The sequence below is a fragment of the Diabrotica virgifera genome, chromosome 3 (genome assembly GCF_917563875.1).
Source record: "Diabrotica virgifera virgifera chromosome 3, PGI_DIABVI_V3a".
Lineage (NCBI taxonomy): Eukaryota > Metazoa > Arthropoda > Insecta > Coleoptera > Chrysomelidae > Diabrotica > Diabrotica virgifera.
The window spans coordinates 251,188,671-251,212,332 of NC_065445.1; the positions used below are offsets into that span (position 1 = coordinate 251,188,671).

Below are 23,662 nucleotides of genomic sequence, written 5' to 3' on the forward strand. Positions count from 1 at the left end.
CTCTCTCTCTCTCTCTCTCCTTACCTATTCGGCATAGTATCTCCTGTTTCGTCATGTGCTCGATGCAGGATATACGTAATATACCTATGTAAGCCGGTAAGCCCACATTTCGAAGGCCTCTAATTTTTTCATTAATTTTGCGGATATGTCCACGCCTTCATTCTTTATAAAAAAACCGGAAATACATAACATTTTAGAAGTCGGATTTTGAGAGGTAGGGTGAGGCTGTTAGCGGTGAAAATTTGCTTCATGCTAGTGACCGACGCTCTTGCTTTTTCTGTTCTTGTACATATCTCCTTCGCTTGATTCTAACTTGAATTAACTCTTGTTCCTAATAGGCCAGGGTAATAAGACAAAAATATACCTTTTTCGTGACACTTGAGCAGCCAGGGTACTGAAGCGTTTTTTCGACAGGTAATACCTATAGGAACAAATTATAACTATTTCCTGCGTAGGATATGGCGGCCATTCTTATTTATAAACAATTCTTCTTCTTCTTCTTCTTTTGCCCTTAATTCGTCTAATTTTGAACATAGGCTTCCCCCAGTTTCCTCCATTCGCTTCTGTTTAGTGCTTTCTCTTTCCAGTGCGTTCCTCATATCTTTTTAATGTCGTCTCCCCATCTCATCTGGGGTCGTCCTCTTGCTCTCTTTTCTGTCCATGGTCTCCATTGTTGTATCGTGCTATTCCACCTATTGTCCGTTTGTCTAGCGTTATGACCTGCGAAGCTCCAGTTTAGCCTGGCTATTTGTTGGCCTGCGTCTTTGACTTTTGTTCTATTTCTGACCCAGTTGTTTTGCTTTTTGTCTGTCAATTTTACTCCTAACATTGCTCTCTCCATGGCTCTTTGTGTCTTCATTATTTTATCCATGTTTGCCTTGGTCAACGTCCACGTTTGGCATGCGTATGTGAGAATTGGGAGTATGCACTGGTCAAACACTCTTGTTTTTAAGTATTGTTGTATTTTTTTATTCTTTAGGACCCATTTTAATTTTCCAAATCCTGCCCAGGCCAATCTGACCCTTCTTTTTACCTCCGCTGTTTGGTTTTCCTTATTTATTTTTATCATCTGTCCCAAATATATATAATCATTAACCGCTTCTATTGTGGTGTCGTTTAGTATTACGTTTCTATTGTCTTGTGTGTTTGTCATTGTTTTTGTTTTGGCAAAATTAATTTTTAGACCTATTTGTTCGGATTCATTTGCTAGTTCGGTTAGCATGGTTTGTAGTTCTTCAAAACTTGATGCTATGACTACTACATCGTCTGCATATCTTAGGTGGTGTAGTTTCTTTCCATTTATGTTTATTTCCATGTTTATCCATTACATTGTTTTGAAAACATCTTCCAGTGCTAATATAAATAGTTTAGGAGAAATAACATCTGCCTGTCGCACTCCTCTGTTAATTGGTATGGGTTTTGTGGTTTCTTCCAATTGTACTGTCATTGTTGCTTTCTTATGTATATTATGTATTAGCATGTATATAATATAAATTATATTTCTTATATATATTATGCATATAAACAATTAACTGTCAAAAAATGGCATTTCCCCATTTTTTTTTCAAATCAAAGGAAAGCAGTGAAACTTATGATTTTTTTAGTACAAATATCTTCGAGAGTATGGAAAAAGCTTTAAAATGACGTATTACAAAGTTTGATATACTCATTTATTGTTAATATAATTGCGAAAAAAGGTCGGAATTGCAAAAAAAATATTTTCTCAATAACTATTGTAAAAATTAGTGTATAGCTTTGAAATTTTTGTCAAATGAGGGTTCTTTGGTGTTTAATATGTGCTAAAAATTTCAAAGTGATTCATTCAATTGTTTAAATTTTATTCAAATTGTTTATCCCAGAGAGCATTTTTTTTTTGCAATAACATAAGTCAGAAAAAAATGATCTTAGAACCATTCCACAGGTGTCAAATGAAAGAGCATGAGCTACATTTTCAACATGGTTTAAAAAAGTGAATAAAATATGCATTTATTAGTAATAAATAATTATGCAAAAGTATCGTCAATTTTTCTTTATAAACTTTTTGAAAAACTTTTTCCAAAAAAATTAACCTTTTTACCTTGTTTTAAGTGCACAACTACCAAGTAATGTTATCTATATCATAAATTGATAAAAAATTGTAATAAATATGTATAATTTCTTATATAACAAAATAAAAAGTTTTTAAGGAAAGATTTACGATACTTTTGCATAATTATTTATTAATAATAAATGCATTTTTTATAAACTTTTTTTAAACCAAGTTGAAAATATAGCTCATGCTCTTTTATTTGACACCTGTGGGATGGTTCTAACGTCATTTTCTTCTGACTTATGTTATTGCAAAAATGCTCTCTGGGATAAACAATTTGAATAAAATTTAAACAATTGAATGAATTTCTTTGAAATTTTTATTACATATTAAGCACCAAAGAACCCCTATTTGACAAAAATTTCAAAGCTGTATACTAATTTTTACAACAGTTATTGCGAAAATATTTTTTTTTTGCAATTCCGACCTTTTTTCGCAATTATTTTAACAATAAATGAGTATATCAAACTTTGTAATACGTTATTTTAAAGCTTTTTCCATAATCCTGAAGATATCTGTACTAAAAAGCCATAAGTTTCCCTGTTTTCCATTGATTTGAAAAAATAGTGAAAAATGCCATTTTTTGACAATTAATTGTTTATAAATAAAAATGGCCGCCAGATCCTACGCAGGAAATATTTACAATTTGCTCTTATAGGTATTACCTGTCGAAAAAACCCTTCAGTACCCTGGCTGTTCAAGTGTCATGGAAAAAACCTTATTACCCTGGACTATAAGTAGGTGTACGAATCCACGCGTTCAATAGGGAACTTGCACATTTTTTTTATTAGATAATAATGTTCAATTTTGTTTAAAAATGAGATTTCCAAAATTTCACGCTTCAAAAACTCGTAATAACTTAGAAATACATATTTAAAGTCTTCAGCGGTATAAAATAGTTCAAACGGCACGTGACGTCACATAGTTTTGCATTAGTTTTTATTATGGTTATATTTCGCTGTGTCTAGGTACACGCTAACGTGTACGCAAATAAAAAAGTTAGGTAGACGCGAATTAAACTTCATCAAGCCAGTGACGTCATTATTTAGCTTGCGCAGTGGCTATATATTTTGGTACATGCTATTTTGATATGTTTAGTGTTTGTTTGATGGAAACATATTTGTTAAGGGAAGGGAAGCAGAACTATTCAGATGTTTCAAACTTAATTGTAATAAATCAATGTGTATATATAAAAGTATATATTTAGGTTAGCAAAATAATTATATGTATTTAGTTGACATGACATGTAGGTACAAAATATTGTTAAAATAATTTTTATACGTAAGTGAATTATTATAATCAACTATTCTAAATGCAAAATAAGCCACAATTTAACTAAAAAAATTATTTTATTAACGTTTAGACGTCCAAATCAGATGTCATTGTCAAAATACAAAAATTAGTCAGATTAAATAAATTATTAGAAAAAATTTTTTACTAAGCAACAACATTTTTGTATAATTTAATAATATTTTGTATTTTGACAACGACATCCGGTTTAGAAGTCGAAACGTTAATAAAATCAATTTTTTAGTTAAATTGTGGCTTAGTTCCCATTTAGAATAGTTGATTACAAAAATGCCACAAGGATAATAGCTTCAAAACAAGTTAATTATTATTGTGAAAGCTTTAGGTCTTCCTTTTATTTTAATCTTTTAGGGTAATACTATTTCATATATAACTAAAAAAAATATATATTAATTTATAGTCTCTTATCTTTTGCCTACTGTTTTAAAATGTTCTTAAACTCATTAAAAGAACTAAATAATTGTCCGCACTCCGTAGTTAATTTAAAAACAAACACTAAACAAATAAAAAATAAGAAATCACTGACACTCTAACTTTTTTATTTGCGTACACGTTAGCGTATACCTAGACACAACCTTATATTTAGGTATATTCTTCTTCTCATTCTTTAGTTTATTGGCCTCCACCTACTTGGGTATTTGGCAAGCTCATAGTCGTGGAATAAATTAAAAATATTTATATTCTAATGACATTTATCGTATGTCATTGTAATAATATATACCAGTTTGTTAAAATTGTAGTTTTATACTGTTTTTGAAGGAAAGGAACGAAGGTTTACTATTGAAAATAAAACCATTTTGTAAAAGTACAAATTTTCTATGAATAGGTCAAACGATCAAAAACACTTGTAACGTCACATAAATGAATTTTCTACTGACGTTTATAACGTCTAATTTAAAATTCTGTTTACTTTATTGGAAAAATGTAAATGTAAAACCAAGTGACGTCACGATGCGTTTTGGACCACCTGTTTTAGTTTGAATTTTTAATCGTCTTTAGGGGCCAAACGAAAGACAAACAAAACTTTTTTATCTTTGATACATGTTTTAAATTATGTTCTGTTGTGATTTATAACATTTTTTTCGAATTTAAAAATTTATGCAAGTTCCCTATTCTTTGATTGTCTAATATCAGTTGTCTTGGTCATCGTTGTGTTTTGCTTACTAACATCCATTTGGTTTTTGTGATGTTCAAATTGAGCCCGTATTGTGTACTTGTTCTTTGTATCTTACCCATCAGGCAACTCAGCTCCTCCATGCTACTCGCTAGAATCACACTGTCATCAGCATACCTTATGTTATTCATTATTTCTCCATTTATCTTTATGCCTTCTGTACTTTCCTCTGGCGCTGTCTTAAATGCTTCTTCAGAGTATATATTAAAGAGAATAGGAGACAATATAGACAAGATACAGTCCTTCCGTACCCCTTTTTTGATCTCAATTTTATTGGTCCATGTAGATCCTACTTTCACTTTACCTGTTTGTTCCCAATATAGACTCGCTCTTGTTCGAATGTCTCTGTAGTCGTTTCCGATCTTATGGAGTACTTCAATTCACCTGGTGGAGAATTGAAGAATTCTCAATGGTGGTTTCTCACCATTCAAATATCTGCCTGTGTTACATCTAAATCTAAATCCATTTTCAAATTAAATCTTTCAAAACAACTTCAAAAAGCACGTTGTATTGCGTCACTCACTCGGTACCTGTTACGATATAGTTATTTTCCTAACTAGTGCGGAAAGTGATACTTTCACGCACGAGACTGCCATTGACCCGAACGACGCGATAGCGAAATTCGGGCAAGCAGTCGAGTGCGGGGAAGACACTTTCCGCATGAGTTAGGAACAATGTTTTTTCTAGGGCCGTACGTTTGGAAAAAGCCACAAAAAAATGAGTCATATCAATTTTTATTTAGGAGTGAAAATACACAAATTAATTCTTTGACAAAGTTGTCAAAACCAAACTTTCAATATAATGAGTTACCACGACGACGATATTGGTTTCTACGACGACGATTTAAAACCATTGTAATTGTCTACTTATTTGACTTTTAAATATTATGTCAAAATAATTTTATTTCATCGAATTATTGCGTTAATTTCATTAAAATATGAACACAATAAGATACATTTGAAATAAATTAGTAAATAATATCTAAACATTAGTTTATTGCATGTATTATAGTACAAGAATAAAAAACCGCTAAACGCCTTAAAAATGAGTGGCGCATACAATATTCCAGCTACAAAAGATCTGATATGAATATTACGTGGCGCGAAAATGTATTTTCATTTTGATGTAAAACAAAATTCTAGTTTTATTTTAAAAGATTTTTCCATAATATTTGCTAAATTTGAAGTAAACGCGCCACAAAAAGTAACTTTGATACAGTTTGAATTTTGAAACTCTTTTGTGGCGCGTTTACTTCAAATTTAGCAAATATTATGGAAAAATCTTTTAAAATAAAACTATAATTTTGTTTTATATCAAAATGAAAATACATTTTCGCGCCACGTAATATTCATATCAGATCTTTTGTAGCTGGAATACTGTATGCGCCACTCATTTTTAAGGCGTTTAGCGGTTTTTTATTTTTGTATCAGGAGTTTTTCAAAGTTATTTATAAATTAAATGTATGAAGTTGAATGCAATGTTCCTATATTACTCGTTAAGCTTTATAAATGGTCACCTTTGTTGCATTATCTCCCAAATGATTTACTGTCCATCGAATGTACACTAGATTTTTTTCTATTCGAAATAGATTGAACAAAAATATTGAGATGACCGGTAAATGAAGTCGGATTGCCCGTTGCCGGATCAAATTTAGCGTCGTAATCACTACAACTACATAAACCATTTCGGGAATAATCGTTAATTGGAATATACTTTTGTAGCTTAATAACTTCTAAAAGGCTTAACCGATTTTGATCAGTAAACATGAGTTTGAAATGTATTTACCAGTAGTATCTGATGGATCTAAGGTCAAGTATGATAACTGAAGCTATTACAGGAATTATTGAGCTTGAGAAACTGTTTTTCCCGTAGGAAATAGATTTGATCATACTTACGAAGCCTATAACTTAAAAATTCGAATTTTCCTGGATATGACGTATACACCGTTAGATTCGTCTAGAGTCCTTCTACAAACTCTCAGTTATTGGCGCAATTCGTAGGTTGAAATTTTGAGTAATTGTCGAAAAACCAAAATTTTCAAGGTATAGTTTTTCAGTTTTTCGGCTATTCTGAGCCGTGTGTATGTCTGATCCTGACGGCTTAAACACCATTTGAAAGCTTAACTCAACACTATTAATTTGGTGTATTCTCGTGCGGTTCTCCTGTCTCTTCTTAATCCGAAGATATATACCCCCAAAAAAATGCCGTTTTGTACCTACCAAGTCCTCTAGCTGGCTGATGGGTGGTTAAAAGTCACAAACTACACCGGTTCTGAACCGGCCCAGACCCCCTCTTCAAACACAAAAAAAAATCAGATCGGTTTATTTTTCCACATACATACATATTGTACATACATACATATCCACAAACATTTTCCCTTTTTTAAATAAAAATTGAGTCTGAGCTCGGTAACTTTTGAATGGTATAACCGATTTTCAAAATTAGACATGCGTTGGAAAGGTAATGATCAGTACTATTAGAAACCGCAAAAGTTGGACTTAAATTTTTGAAGTTTTTGGGAGTTTTGGGGACGAGAACGAAAAACAGACCCTAAATAGAAAGGGCCGTAAAATCCACACCCTTGGACCAAAATGGATGGTTGACATATGAACGTGTGAGTCTTTTCCTGAACTTTAAGATGGGACTTGGCCCATCTTTCAAATCAGTCAGATTTAGAAAATCGAAAATTTCGTGTATATACAGTGTCGCGTGTAGGGGGGTGTTGGTGTGCGCCACTGGCGAGAACTTCCGTTCTCTGGTAATATTATAATGCCATATTAGAAAGTATTCTGTTTTCCCGCACGCCGCGGGAAAATTTACTTTCACGCACGCCGTGCGGCAAAGTGCAACTTTCGGAAACGAAATGCATGCTAGAAAGTGGCAGTTTAAGCACGGCCGTAGAAAAAATATAAAAAATATGTGTAACGTCACGTTATCCAACTAAATGCTTAAAATTAGCTGGCCTGGAGAATACAAGTTTTGCAAACTAATGTGAAAGAGAATGACAGTTTTGGAAACCGCCACCTTCAAAATAGCTTTTAAATAGAATTTTGTGAGGTTTGAACTATAATATCTCACAAACATGTCCGTTTCAATACAACTAAAAATTTGAGAATGTGAGTTTTGCAGTTAGACCCCTCTATTTCGAACGAGATAACTGTTACTTTTGGCTAATTTCTTTTTCTTGTTCTACTCATTACTATTTCCAGGATTCGATGTAAATCCAATTAAATTAGGTTAGCTGCAACTAAAATATTGGAAATTCAATCAAATTTCGTTCTTTCGACAAATTTTTAACTTTTTATTGCTTTTTTGACAACCAAACTTTTTTACTTTTCTACTGACACTGACAATTCTATATTTTATCAGATACAGTAGGAAAAATGAAAGAATACCCATGAACGAACATATAAAACACGTTGTATTTTCCTGTCACCGTGTCACACAAAAAATTAGCCAGCGCAAGTACATGTAATAATTATTATCACATCTACTTGCGCTGGGCAATTTTCTTTGTGACACGGTAATAGGAAAATACAGCGTGTTTTATATGTTCGTTCATGGGTATTCTTTCATTTTTCCGACTGTAGCTTAGGAGAGACTTAAATACTAACTTTGTTTACAAATCATAGATAGCGACTAAAGGTGCCGTACGTGATAGTACTCATCCGCATCGGGTAAAATTTTTTGGAAAATATATATGAAAATACACACTATTTTAAGCTATTTTCAAAAAAAAATTGCGGATTATCCATTCGTTTAAATAAAAAACGAGTTTGAAAATTGAATTTTCCCACACATAACCTTGCTAATTTGAAGCATATTTTTATAAGATAGAAGTACATTATTTGTAGTTGTAGGTACTTTATATCATATTAGTACGGTATAGTTCATAATTTTTATTAGAATACTGGATTATAATGAAAATATTTCTGAAATTCATCAAAATTGTAAATTTTCTGTGTTGTCCTTTGGCATTCCGTTGGCTATATTGTTATGATATTTAATTTGTTTTTGTTTACGAAATTTAGATCGTCATATGACAGCGGCTGTGCGAGGTTGCCAATTTTTGTTGTAAGTTTCTCTGTAGGTACTGATGCATAATTTATTATTGTACGTTTTATTATTATTTTTGGGGATCTATGATACAGTTTTAAAAAGTGGGTGTATAACGTATTTAAAGCGTAGGAAAGGCGAGGTATTGTATTATTGAAGATAAAATAAAAAAACGTCCGTTAAGGTACTGAAATATGGGCATACCAGTGGAAAGGCTGTTCCAATTTAAAAAATTGTGGCTATATTCACCAAACTGTTACTCAAACTCATACCAAATATTTTAAGGATCCACAAACATGGGTTTGTACAAATCAGGTAGAAGAGTGTTGGATTCGCTTTAAACAATACTTGAGAAGACTTGGGGTAATGAGTTCCCTGTTGTTACCTTATATGGTCGCTAAGAGTATAGTATAGTATAAGGCATATAGACGCTCGTACGGGCGTGGGCAGGTCATTTTATGGCCCAGTTTTGGTTTGGGTAAGTTAGGTTTCGTTATGTTAGCTTAGGTTCCCTCACTGAGCCGTGAGATAACCTACCGATGCCCGTACGCATATTTACACATGCTAGCGTGTGTAGACACCAGGGTGTTGAAATCAGTTAGGGTTTGGAAAAACAGTACATTTACAGATGCTAGCGCGTGTTGACACCACGGTGTGCCGCAGTGTTCAAATCAGTTAGGGTTTGGAGAAACAGTACGTTTACAGATGCTAGCGTGTGTTGACACTATGGTGCTGAAATCAGTTAGGGTTTAGAAAAACAGTACATTTACAAATACTAACAGATTTGGACACCAGAGTGTTGAAACCAGCTAGCTTTTTTAGTGGTTATACATGCATAAATACTAACGGCTATTGACATTGAATTTATATCCTACTGGTGTGGAAAAATATTTAAGTGATTTAGGTATTAATAAATAATTAAACGTTGTTGGGATATAAGCAATAATAAATTAACACAAAAGAACATCATAAAAAATAATGTTGTTATGAAGCTATTTCCTTGTGGCATTTTTATAATTAACTATTTAAATGGAAAATAACCCACAATTAAATTGAAAAAAAAATAATTTTTGTTAACGTTTCGACGTCCAAATCGGGTGTCGTTGTCAAAATACAAAATACTACTAAATTAAACAAAAATAGTAAAAAATTCTTTTAATAATTTATTTAATCTGACTCATTTATATCGGCAATTCAGACATATACATTTTAAAGTATTTTTTACTAAGCAACTTCAATTTTCTTTTAATTTAGTAGTATTTTTACAACGACACCCCATTTGGGCGTCGAAACGTTAATAAAATTATTTTTTTAAATATAATTGTGGCTTATTCTCCATCCAAATAGTTAACTATAAAAAATGATATTAGATTAATGAGCAGATCCATACCCTTTAGCGTTAGGTTGGTTCTCTGTGATGTTTCTCATCAGGTTTCTGCTTTTTTTTCCTTTTGTTACCTCGGTTTTGGAAAAATAGTACGTTTACAGATGCTAGCGTGTGTTCACACTAGGGCACTAGGGTGTTGAAATCAGTTAGGGTTTGGAAAAACAGTACATTTACAAATACTAACAGATTTGGACACCAGAGTGTTGAAATCAGCTAGCTTTTTTAGTGGTTATACATGAATAGATGCTAACGGCTATTGACATTGATTTTATATACCTACTGCTGTGGAAAAGTATTTAAGTGATTTAGGTATTAATAAATAATTAAACGTTGTTGGGATATAAACATTAATATATTAACACAAAAGAACAACATAAAAAATAATGTTGTTCTGAGGCTATTTCCTTGTGGCATTTTTATAATAATTAACTATTTAGATGGGAAATATGAATAGATAATAACAGCCAAGACTTTACCCGTGAGGACTACTTCATTACTCACGGGTCACTACTCACGGGCTGAAGTAAGGTTCAAGTAGTGCATGCCACTTTTAGTACAGTAGGAAAAATGAAAGAATACCCATGAACGAACATATAAAACACGCTGTATTTTCCTGTCACCGTGTCATACAAAAAATTGGCCAGCGCATGTACGTGTAGTAATAATTATTACATGTACTTGCGCTGGGCAATTTTTTTTGTGACACGGTGACAGGAAAATACAGCGTGTTTTATATGTTCGTTCATGGGTATTCTTTCATTTTTCCGACTGTATATTAGTATAAACCGCAGATAATAGTATATTATTCAACGAGCTTCATCATGTAATGATGGCTATTACTCACGATGATGAAGTTTGCGGCACGAGCCAAAGGCGAGTGTCGTAATTCATCAGAGTGAATAATAGCCATTACGTGCGAGTATAATCCTATACTTTTTCTACGACCTTTTTTATTTTAATTAGTAAAAACATGATTATCAACTAATCGAGATTAAAATTATACAGAATTATAAGTAATGTAACAATGGTTGAGTATACTTTTACGTTTATACTTTGTTTAATATGTATGAATTTTGACCTTTATCATTTTTAGTGAGAGCGACATTAGCGCATTTGCTGTGTTTATTGGAATTTATAACTTACACTTATTGTGTTTATTTTATAAAGTTGTATTGTCTTAAATATATTATAACATAGTTATATTATTATATTATATAGTTAAATTTAAAAACGTACATTATAACTTTATAACATACGTCCACCAATAATAGCCATTTCTTATTTATTTCATTGACAATAGGTACAAAGTGCTTAAAATTTTCGTAAACGAATATAACTTGAATTGACTATTTCTTATTGTATTTTTACAATACATAAGATAGTATTTGCCGTTTTTTTTTAATTTTATAAAGCAACATTTATTTTTGTATATTATAATTTTAATCTCGAGTACATAGCTGACAATATTATTTTTTTACTAATTAAAATAAAAAAAGGTCGTAGAAAAAGTATAGTATTCTACTCTCATGTAATGGCAATCACTTACTCTGATGAATTACGACACTCGCCTTCGGTTCGTACCGCAAACTTCATCGTGAGTAGTAGCTGCCTATCAATGCATGCTCCTTGAATAACTATGAAGACCTAAGTGGAAGAAGGGGGTATGTAACATTTTCTAAAATTTTGAGTTTCTTAGTGAATGAAGGTATTATGTAACTTCACTATCATATGACACTTATACTGTATCTCTAAAAAGCTTAATAAGAGATATTCTAGTGGATGAAGGAGCATGTAACATTTAAAATACGATTCTTGAATGGAAGAAGGAGGTATGAAATATTTTTCGTCTTTTTCAGGTTTAAATTGTTTATAACTCAAAAATATTAACTTTAGAGAAAAATTACAAAAGACATTTTTTGTTTCCAATGATCAAAAGAACCTAAAATAATGTACCCGGGTTGAAAAAATTGATTTTTTTTTTAATTTGTTTAAATTTTTTTTATTAAATATAGCTAAATAGCTACGAAATTATGGTATTTAGATATAGGGAATATAACACGAAAAATAATCAGCATTTCTTAAGGACTTCAAAACGCAAAAATATACAGGGTGTTCTATTTGAAAAAAAAAATTCATTAGATTTACAGAAAAACGAAAGTTCTGACAACAATGTAATTGTCACTATTAGGTATATCGGCCGCATTAGAAAACCCTTTGTCACCAAAATCTATAAAAAATCGTGCATGCCGTTTCCGAGATAATTGAGATTTCCATATATAAAACTCAGTCTGTGTAATATACTCCATTTAATAATACAAGGCAAGGTATACGGAAGAAGAAAGGCCAGGTCGAATAAGACCGTCATGGCTTAGACACCTGTGAGAATGGTTTAACAGATCCTCTGCATCCCTTTGCCGAGCTACTATTAACAAAATTACTATAGCCTTGCCAATATAAATGAGTCAGATTAAATAAATTATTACAAGAATTTTTTACTAAGCAACAACATTTTTGTTTAATTTAGTAGTATTTTGTATTTTGACAACGACACCCGATTTGGGCATCGAAACGTTAATAAAATTATTTTTTCAATTTAATTGTGGCTTATTTCCTATCTAAATAGTTAATTATAAAAATGCCACAAGGAAATAGCCTAAGAACAACATCATTTTATATGTTGTTCTTTTGTGTTAATATATTATTTTTTATATCCCAACAACGTTTAATTATTTATTAATACCTAAATCACTTAAACATTTTTCCACAGAAGTAGGTATATAAAATCAGTGTCAATAGCCGTTAGCATATATGCATGTATAACAACTAAAAAAGCTAGCTGCTTTCAACACTCTGGTGTCCAAATCTGTTAGTATTTGTAAATTTACTGTTTTTCCAAACCCTAACTGATTTCAACACCCTAGTGCCCTAGTGTGAACACACGCTAGCATCTGTAAACGTACTGTTTTTCCAAACCCTTACTGATTTCAACACCGCGGCACACCGTGGTGTCAACACGCGCTAGCATCTGTAAATGTACCATTTTTCCAAACCCTAACTGATTTCAACACCCTGGTGTCTACACACGCTAGCATCTGTAAATATGCTGTCCGTACGGCCCAGGTTTGGTTAGGTTAGGTCCCGTACGGGCGTCGGTAGATCATCTCACGGCCCACGTTTAGTTTGATTAAGTTAGGTTCAATTCCTGGTCTGTGAGATGGGCGAGGTTTGGTTTGGTTAGGTTTGATAGGTTTGGTTAGATTAGGATTGATATACGATTTCACTAATATACAATTTCTTGACGAAGGACTCCAAACCAGGTACCTTGGAGTCCAATGGCAAGATGAAATTCGTGTTCAACGACCTAATCTAGGCGCCAAATAGAGGTCACCGTGTAATTTTCAATTCTGATGAAGAAGCTCAACGGTTTCTTATGGATTTTTGGCTGCTGATTACGAATTTCGAGGGGGGATTTCGATCCGAGTGGTCAAACAATTGTTATAAACAATTTAATTGTTTATAAATTGTTTATAATGCTCTGCCTCCTAAACTAAAAGAAATAGAAAAAAATGTTTCAAATAAAATGTGTTCCTTAATAAAAAACGAAGAAACAACCGTTTACTAAACTTAAATCTGATAATCAGAACTCAAGATATTGTAAAATTAGTGGACAATGCAAATTTCAAATTGCAAAATAAATATTTTTCGAAGCTTTATCAATCGTAACTCGCCTTCTACGCATGCAAATGAGCCCTATAAGGTGTCCTTTTAAAGCCTAATTAAGAGGCTTCCAAAAAAAGTTTGTTAACTTATTTGATCTTCATTTGTTTTAAAGTTATAATTTTTTCAAAAAAATTGTACATTAATTTGTTTATAAAGGTTTCAAGCAAACTTGAGCTATAAACATTTATATTTTAATTAACAATAATGATAGAACAACTCAAAAGGAAAAATTTGAGCTTACGAAAATTTTCGCAAGTTTATTTTTGGCTAAGATGTCGATATTTTAATGGCGCTCTATGAGGCGCAAGATTGGCTCACAGTCAAGTAAGTATGTATTCTTCGACGCTTTATCGATAGTAACTCGGCTTCTACGCAAGCAAATGAGCCAATATGTGATATCCATATAAAAATGGATCGAGTTCTTTTGCAGAATCATCATTGCATATAAAACGAGCATTTATGATGTGGCGGCATACACACAATTGACGGGCCTTGATGATGCTGCAAAAGAACTAGATCCACTTTATATGGGTATCATATAGATAATTAGACTCTGAAGCCTCAAAAAGTTTTAGTTTTACTGTCTACAAGAACAGAATTGTACCACCATGTAACTGTTAAAATTTCGCTAAGAACTTATGCAGATGTAAAAAAGCTGATATTCCCCTGTATCTCTCTATGCAGATTTGCAAATGCATGAAAAAAATGATTGTAAAAATAGTGCTAATAAATAATATCAACTTACTTTTTAGTTATACTTCTGAAATATTAGTTTTTAATGTTTTTTTCTCATTTAGTACAAAAAATAGAAGACAAAGTAAATAGAATGAAAGGTGATACGAGGTACAGTATGATGATTTAATTATAAGAATTATATGATAAAATTTTATTAGGATCTTCAAAAATGAAAAATGAAGATAACGTATGTATACATAGAAATTATAATTTGCATCGAGAAGTTAGCGCTTGAACCTTTACGCGGTGAGCCGATCTTGCGCCTCATAGCGCGCGCCATTTAAATATCGACATCTTGGCCAAAAATAAACTTATGAACATTTTCACAACCTCAAATTGTTCCTTTTGAGTTTTTCTATCATTATTGTTCATTAAAGTATAAATGTTTATAGCTCAAATTTGCTTGAAACCCCTATAAACAAATGAATGTACAATATTTTTAAGAAAATTGTAAATTCAAACGGGTATAACTTTAAAACAAATAAAGATCAAGTAATTTAACAAACTTGGTTTGGAAGCCTGTTAATTAAGCTTTAAAGCGACACCTTCTAAGACTCATTTGCATGCGCAGAAGCCGAGTTACGATCGATAAAGCTTCGAAAAATACTTATTTTGCAATTTGCAATTTGCATTGGGCACTAATTTTACAATATCTTGAGTTCTAATTGTTACATCTAAGTTTAGTAAACGGTTTTTTCTTGGTTTTTTATTAAGGAACAAATTTTATTTGAAACATTTTTTTCATCTCTTTTAGTTTATGAGCCAGAGCCTTATAAACAATTTATAAACAATTAAATTGTTTATAACAATTTTTTGACCACTCGGATCGAAATCCCCCATCGAAATTCGTAATCAGCAGCCAAAAATCCATAAGAAACCGTTGAGTTTGTCCATCAGAATTGAATATGACACGGTGACCCCTCTGGCGCCTAGACTAACCTCCAAAACCCACGAATATAAAAATTTTACTCATTTTCATCAATATTTCCTGAGTAATAAATTTTTCATTTTTCATTCCTTCGAGGTGCAATTTGAATGCATTTTCCGTATGGAAATTTTCATCTCCCGGAGGTTAATTTAGTTCACAAACTTTCCTGACACTCTCCTTGATCGAATGCAAAAACATTGCATGACGATTCATTTTCCCGCACAAAATTCCTAGATTTTGGACTTTTTAGTGCTTCGTTGCTTCGCCTAACAGTCGCCATTTGCATGAGTATTTTGAAGTATAGGTACCTGTCGTGACCATTTTTTCCACTTTAAAATGTTAAAAATGCGATTATATTCGTTATTTGTAATACTAAACATTTTTATAGATTTGGCAACATCTAGCAACGTTACATGTAATTATCAATATGGCGTTCTAAAAAAGTGTAAAAAATTCAATTTTCAAAGTCGTTTTTTATTTAAACGAATGGATAATCCGCAATTTTTTTTGAAAATAGCTTAAAATAATGTATATTTTCGTATTTTCCAAAAAATTTTGCTCAGAGCGGATGAGTACTATCACGTACAGCACCGCGACTAAAAAACTATATGACTTCTTCACTAACTAATTTTCTAATTTCTTGATAGTCCCGAATATTGGTTCAAACAAACTGAAACACCCTCATTTGACACTTCCACGTTTCAATAATTATTGTGACTAGTGAAAATATGTAATCTAATATGTTTTTATTTTAGGCCAGAAATTTGCTATGCTGGAAATAAAGACGGTGTTGTGTGGAATCCTTAGAAAATTTAAATTGGAAGCAGTAGACAAACGAGAAGACATCAAATTTATAGGAGATCTTGTATTAAGACCAGCTGGCGAAATACGAGTCAAGTTTTCTCATAGAAAATAAAAATACCCTTATTACCCGAAAATTCTTGGCAAAGGCCAATATTCCCGAAGTCATTAAAAATAATAAATGTTCAATTACTTCGATATTTTTTCAAATTGTCATTTGCATTTTAATTGTCATAATTGTTTTGTTTCCATCATGTCCCTGTCCAACGAAGGTATTTAAGATAAATAAGATTTAGTATAAGATAAATAAAATTTAATACTTAATTTTTACTTATTGTAGAAACAATTATTATTATTAGACCAGGACTAATCTGTAAAAAACGTGTATTTTTGGATGTGAGAGGTGGCATTCGGATTTTTGCAGACAAAGTTAGGTGACACCTTCAGTAATAATAATTGACTTATGCTCCTTCTCAAATATGCCCGGAACAGTAATAAAAAAATTAAAATATTTAAAAATTTCGAAAAACATCAATTTTTTTTGGTTTCTTTGCTTATAACTAAAGCTCGGATTTATAGGCAACAAAAATTGAAGAAAAAGGCGCCTATATAGGCAAAGATTTTTATTAAAAAAGGCAGGAATATTAACATTTAGGCAAAATATAGGCAATAAAGGAATATAACTTATTATTTATTGTACAAAGTGAATTAACGTTAGTATAAATAAACTAGTAACTAAATAACTGTTAATTAATAAATAAACATTGTAACCACTTAAAATTTTATCATTAATAGAAACAACTAAATGTTTTTCAATATTTTCGGTCTTAAAACTATGTCTTCGATCACTTAAAATTAATTTGTACATTGAAAACGAACGTTCGACATCGACAGATGTAATTGGAGCATATTTCAGAGCGGATAATAAATCTGGCATAATTTGTAATTCCTCGGAAAATGTCCCATTCAAAACTTTAGCAACATTAGATAAAAACGAAAAACCTTCATTCTTGTCGAAAACATATTTCATTTTTTTAAAAATTAATTGACCGTTACTTCCCGGTGCCGATTTAATTTTTGTCTTCAAATTATCTATTAATTTTACTGACTCACATAAATTTATCTCTTGTTTTTCTAATAAGGTAATTGTGGTAACTATTAATTTATAATTGTCATTGATATAAGCGAGTTCCTGTTTCAATTTGGGATTTTTTAATATTTTTTTTGCTTCTCGAATGGCTTCGGAAATATCATCATCAAATTTTGACATAACTAATTCTATTTCATTGCAGTGTTCAAATTAAAAAAAACTGCTTCGAGCCAGGTTCCCCACCTTGTAATTACTGGTTTAGGTGGCAAAGGGACACCGGGAAGTCTTTCTTTATATATTTGCACCCTCAACGGAGCCTTTACAAAAACTTTTTTCATAAAATTTATAAAATTATTTACCAACGGAAACAGATTTCTTATTTCTTCAGCAATTCTATTTACCCCGTGGGCTACACAAGTGTAATGAATTAAATTAGGATAAAAAATCTTTAAATTAACAGCAGCTTTTAACATATATGCCGCAGCATCTGAAAGCAATAAAACTATTTTATTCACTGGTATAGGGTTGGGTAAAAAGAGGTTTGTTAAACTATTTTGTATAAATCGACTTATTGTTAAATTGTTTGTTTTTTCCAATTCTTTAACGGCAACTAAATAAGGTTTTCTCGCAAAGTTTTCGTTCAAAATTCCAATCATTAAATTAGCTATATACCTGCCGCATACATCTGTCGTTTCATCCACGATAATATACAAAAACATTGCCCTCTAACTCCCGCTTAATTTTTGAAATACATTCCACATAACATTTTTCCACAGTATGTTTTCTCAATGTACTCTCCTCCGGTAAGGATTTATTAAGATATTTTTCGAAAAAGCATTTAAAACTAGGGTTATTAACTTTATATAGAGGAATGTTGGATGCAATCATCATCTGGCATAAATCAAATTTAAATGCGTCTTCCTCCTTTTTTTGAACTGCTTAAACTATCCCGCAGAGATATTTAGGCTAACTTAGAGGAATTTAATTTTTCCAAATATAATTAGAATTCTAAAACCGCTTTAGAGTTTAGTTAAGTTGTGGGACCAGAAAAAAAGAGAAAAAATAAAACTTACCGATTTGCCGCATGGTTTACAAAATTCTCCATCTCTCTCTAGAAGGTGCGAAGTTCCGAATAAGGTGCGATCCATAGCCTTAATTTAGATGTCATCTTTTCACACAAATGTCTAAAACGTTTTAAAACGTGATCTTTGCTTTTCGGTATACGCAACAAAACTAAACTAGGATATAGCAATTTGTGACTAAACTCTGATACAGTAACCGACTGTACAACTGATAATAAACTAATAAAGCTTAGGGATTTCCAAATAGTTAACCCTCAAGGCTCGATCAGGCACATTTTCCTAGAAATCTGTTATATAAACAAACCATTGATATTTTATTATTGACCCAAAATTTTATTATAGAATGGTTAAGTAATAGAATAATATCATGGGTAGTACCATGAAGTTTTAAAAAAGGCACAAATAGGCGGAATTTACGAAAAAAGGCAAACATTGCAAAAAACAATTATAATAGGCAAAATAGGCAAAAAAGGCATTTTGCCTATAATCCGAGCTTTACTTATAACTTTAAAACGGTTCGTTTTGGAACAAAGTCGTAGAAAAATAAAATAAAGATAATTGAATTTTGTATGATATACGAGTGGTCAAAAATGTCTTAAGGTATTACCTTTTCTGCAATATAGCAATAAATACAAAATAAGGGGGCAAAATACGCCTGTTGTTATTCAATGTTTCTTAACCACTTTGGTGGCACTTAGAACCTTAGTAATTCGCTTAGAAAATTCTTATAACTTACTTAAATAGTCTACCAAATTTCATTAAAATCGACGTAATAGATGTTGCATAATAAATTTGCAATATAAATGTTTTTAAAAAAATTCAAATTTTTTAAAATCTTTCTGAACAAAAAGTAGACCAGTTAGAAGTGGGCTAATTCTTTTGCATAAAAATAGGCGCTCTATCTATCTAATACACTTTACAGAATTAAAATCGGATTATTTAAGGGGCCTCAGCAATGTTTTAAAATTATAAACAATTTTTTGGCTTATAAACAAATAGCTTTGTTTAATAATAAAAAAATAATTTTTAGCAATGCAAATAATTAAAACCGGTATAATTTGACTTAAACTTTCAAATGCTGTCAGCAGAATTGCTATTTCATTTTTTAATCAAAAGTTATTCTCGTTCAAAAATTGCAATTTTTCGATTTTTTGAATGTTCCACCGCGTTTATCTCGAAAACTATACATCCTACGAAATAACTTGTAAGAACATTTTTTGCTTAGAATTACCCAAGAAATACAAAAAAATGTTTTATTTTGCGAAAAATAGATGTTATGTAATTTCTTAAGTCCTTTGTTTATACCAATCTTATCGACATAATCCGTATCAACTGTTACCCAAAAAATTCGTGTTCTAAGGGTCAAAATACATAAAAAAACTTGGGTAAGTCCATCTAAATAAAGGAGCCCGTAGCACCCCCTCCTGGACACAGCACTAATTTGTTTATAAGCCAAAACATTGTTTATAACTTTAAAACATTACTGAGGCTGCTTAAATAATCCGATTTCAATTCTGTAAAGTGCATTAGATAGGTGGAGTGCTTCTTTATATGTTAAAAAATTAACAAATCTTTGTATGTTCTAGTTTTTGTTGTGCAAGATTTAAAAAAAAATTAATTTTTAAAAAAAAGTTTAGATTGCAAAATTATTATGCAAAATCTAGTAAGTCAATTTTAATGAAATTTGGTGGACGGTTTTAGCACATTACAAAAATTTTCTAAGGGAATTACGAAGGTTCCAAGTGTAACCTAAATGATGGAAAAACATTGACTAATGACAGACTTGTTTTGCCCCCTTATTTTATATTTATTGCTATTTTGCAGCAAGGGTGTTAAATTAAGACATTTTTAACCAATCGTATCTAATAGAAAATTTAATTATCTTTGTTTTATTCCTATACGACTTTGTTCCAAAATGAATCGTTTTAAAGTTATACGCAAAGAAAATAGAAAAAGAAACGAAATTTTTTGGAATTTTTAAATATTTTATTTTTTTTATTAATGTTTCGGGCATATTTGAGAAGGAGCATAAGTCAATTATTATTAACGAAGTTATCACCTAACTTTATACGCAAAAATCCGAATGCCACCTCTCACATCCACCTAAAAACAGATCCTTGCTGGTCTATATTGGTAATTACGGGTATTCCATTGCTAAGCATGGGATACTCGCAATAAGATGTACAGCAATCTTAACTTTGTTGGCTGCAGCTCTGAACAACTGTATTGAACTGCACCCATACCACTCTCTTAAATTTCGCAACCAGGAAATCCTCCTACGTCCCACATTTCTCTTTCCCGAGATTTTTTCTTGGATGATGAGTCTTAGCAGAGAGTACTTTTTTCCTCTTATTATGTGGCCTAGATATTCCAGTTTTTTCGTTTGTATGGTTTTTATGACTTCGCATTCCTTCCCCATCTTCAGCAGAACATCTTGATTTGTTACTCTTTCTGTCCATGGTATTTTCCACATTCTCCGGTAACACCACATCTCGAATGCCTCAATGTTTTTGATGTTTATCTTTTTCAGGTCCAAGCTTCCATGCCGTACAGCAGAACGGAGAAAACATAGCACCTCAACATTCTTGTTCTTAAGTTTATATTTATGTCCCGGCTGCATAGGAACTTTTTCATTTTGACAAACGATTGTCTCGCTATCTCTATTCGCTTCTTGATTTCTCTTGTCTGGTCATTAGTATCAGTGAAGCCAACCCCTAAATATTTGTAGGACGTAACTCTTTCACCTGGCTGATTATTTATTGTTAAATTCACATTGGTGTATAGTTTCTTCGTTATAATCATGAATTTAGTCTTTTTGATGTTCAGTTTTAGACCATATTTATTGGTATGAGTGTTTACGTTTTCCATCAAATACTGTAATTTTGCTAGGTTATCTACTACTATTAGCGGGTCATCAGCGTATCGTATATTGTTAATTAACTCTCCGTTAATGTTCATACCAATATTTTGCTCTAGGAGTGCTTCCTGACATATTGTTTCGCTATATATATTGAATAGTAGTGGAGAAAGCACACAACCCTGACGCACACCTCGCCGAATCTCAATTTCTTCGGTTAATTCATTATCAACCTTGATTTTTGCTGTTTGTCCCCAATACAACCTGGATATAATATTAATGTCGCGACTGTCGATGTTTTTGCTTCTTAGCCTAAATCTATAAAACCTACGTAGAGGTCTTGGTTTACATCCAAACATCTTTGCATTAACACACTCAGACCAAACAAAGCTTCCCGTGTTCCCAGTCCACTTCTGAATCCAAACTGTGTGGCGCTTATGTCCTCTTCTAGTTTATTAAATATTCTTTTGTGAATTATTTTTAAAAAAACTTTCAGTGTGTGGCTCATCAATGCTATAAGTCCAGGACAGCGTGAGGCAATTTAGACTTCTTTTTCTCATTGGCTTCGTCTAGTCTTCAATATTGAAGTCCTGTACAAAGTTAATACAAATGAGGAAGTCGCTAAATATGCAAAAAACTTAAAACTTGAATATTTTGGACAGTCATGATACAGTCAATTATGGAATGATGTAAAATTGGAGGTAACAGAGATAGAGGAAGAACACGAATCTTTTGGATGCGGAATCTGAGTGAAGGGCTTAAATTCAGCTTGAAATTGAAGATGGAACTTTGGGAAGAAGAATAATGCTTTCATGCAATATTTTAATGTGCGTATTCAACACTTCTTTCTCTTCTTTTGTCCTTTAATTCGTCCAATTTTGAACATAAGCTTCCCCCAGTTTCACCCATTCGCTTCTGTTTAGTGCTCTCTGTTTCCAGTGCTTTCCTCCTATCTTTGCAATGTCGTCTCCCCATCTCATCTGGGGTCGACCTCTTGCTCTCTTTCCTGTCCATGCTCTCCATTGTTGTTTCGTGGCATTCCACCTATTGTCCGTTTGTTTGGCGTTATTGCCTGCGAAGCTCCATTTTAGCCTGGCTATATATTGTCTTGCGACTTTTGTTTTATTTCTTACCCAGTTGTTTTGCTTTTTGTCTGTTAATTTTACTCCTAACATTGCTCTATCCATGGCTCTTTGTGTCTTCATTCAACACACTAATCCTTATTTTGATTGCAGATACACAGAAAGTGTAAATGCAATTATATTTCTCCACGTATGCACTGATAAGTACGTTGAAAGAAAAAATATTGCATTACGATAAATAACAAAGTTCAAGGTTTCAACTTATGTATAATTTTTTAATTTATAGTTATATCGATATAAAGAGAATGTACCAAACAAACATTGATCCACCATTCTGATTTTAATATTCAATATTTTATATTTAGGCACTAAAATGGGTGGACATGCTTTAATAAATGGTATTAGAGTTGATATTTTTTCAAAGATGAGAAAAATAATTTCCCCACATTGTATTTGATGAACAAATGATTAGCTAAAAACCTAAACAGTTTAATGGAAGAATTTGCAAAGTTGTGGAAAGAGGCATCCAAAAGAGGTTTGGCAATAAATCAAAACAAAACAAAATACCTAATATGCTCAAGAAAAAATACAGTTTTAATGTAACAAGGTTAAATATAGGCGAATATGAGTTTGAAAAGGTAGAACACTTTAAATATCTTGGGGTCTCAGTTAATGGGACCAATGATAGAAGCATAGTAATCAATGAAACAATCCTGGCAAGGAATAGAACCTACTGGAGATACAACAAATTCCTCAAAGATAAGCTTACTCAGAATACTAAACTGAAAATTTACAGAACAGCAATAAAACCAGTAATTGCATATGGTGCTGAAGAAATATGTCTGATACAGAAAGATGAAGAAATATTGATTATTCTAGAGCAGGGGTCACCAATTAGTTTCCCTGAGGGTCCGTTTCGAAATCCTATGACACTTCCGGGGTCCGGATTTATGCTGCCTGTGTCTGACTGTTCTGATTCGGTTTCTTTGTGGATTCTTGTTAAAAAATATCCCCTATAAACAAATCGGAAGGTTGCCGGGCGAAATTTTTGGGCAGAAATTGTTTAATATTTTTTTTTAACAAATTCAAAACATCACTTTTTTTGCCCGCGAAAATATGATTTTAGCATTTTTGGGTCACCTTAAATAAAAAAGATCTGTCATTTTATTAAAACTTAAGCCAAGCCGCACACCAAAGAAACATGAAACGAAAAACATGAAACATGAAACGAAAACCATGTTTCATGAACCTAAAACACTGCTAAACAAATCTCAAAGTCCGCCTACCAATGAAACGAGTGTGATTCATGCTCATGACACATTTTCATTTTCGGAGAGTCTCATAAATGGCCGG

General features: G+C 32.0%; 2 protein-coding genes across 2 annotated transcripts in view; one reads left to right on the top strand and one right to left on the bottom strand.

Moving 5' to 3' along the window:
• Positions 1-16,412, top strand: part of LOC126881685 (cytochrome P450 4C1-like) — a gene marked incomplete in the record, with an annotated part of 54,281 nt that extends 37,869 nt beyond the window's left edge. Inside the window, 1 exon segment of the mRNA XM_050646092.1 lies at positions 16,153-16,412. Within this exon segment, the coding sequence (XP_050502049.1) occupies positions 16,153-16,313 (161 nt within the window).
• LOC114336418 (uncharacterized) overlaps positions 1-23,662 on the bottom strand; it is a 407,921-nt gene that overhangs the window by 323,744 nt on the left and 60,515 nt on the right. The window lies entirely within an intron of this gene.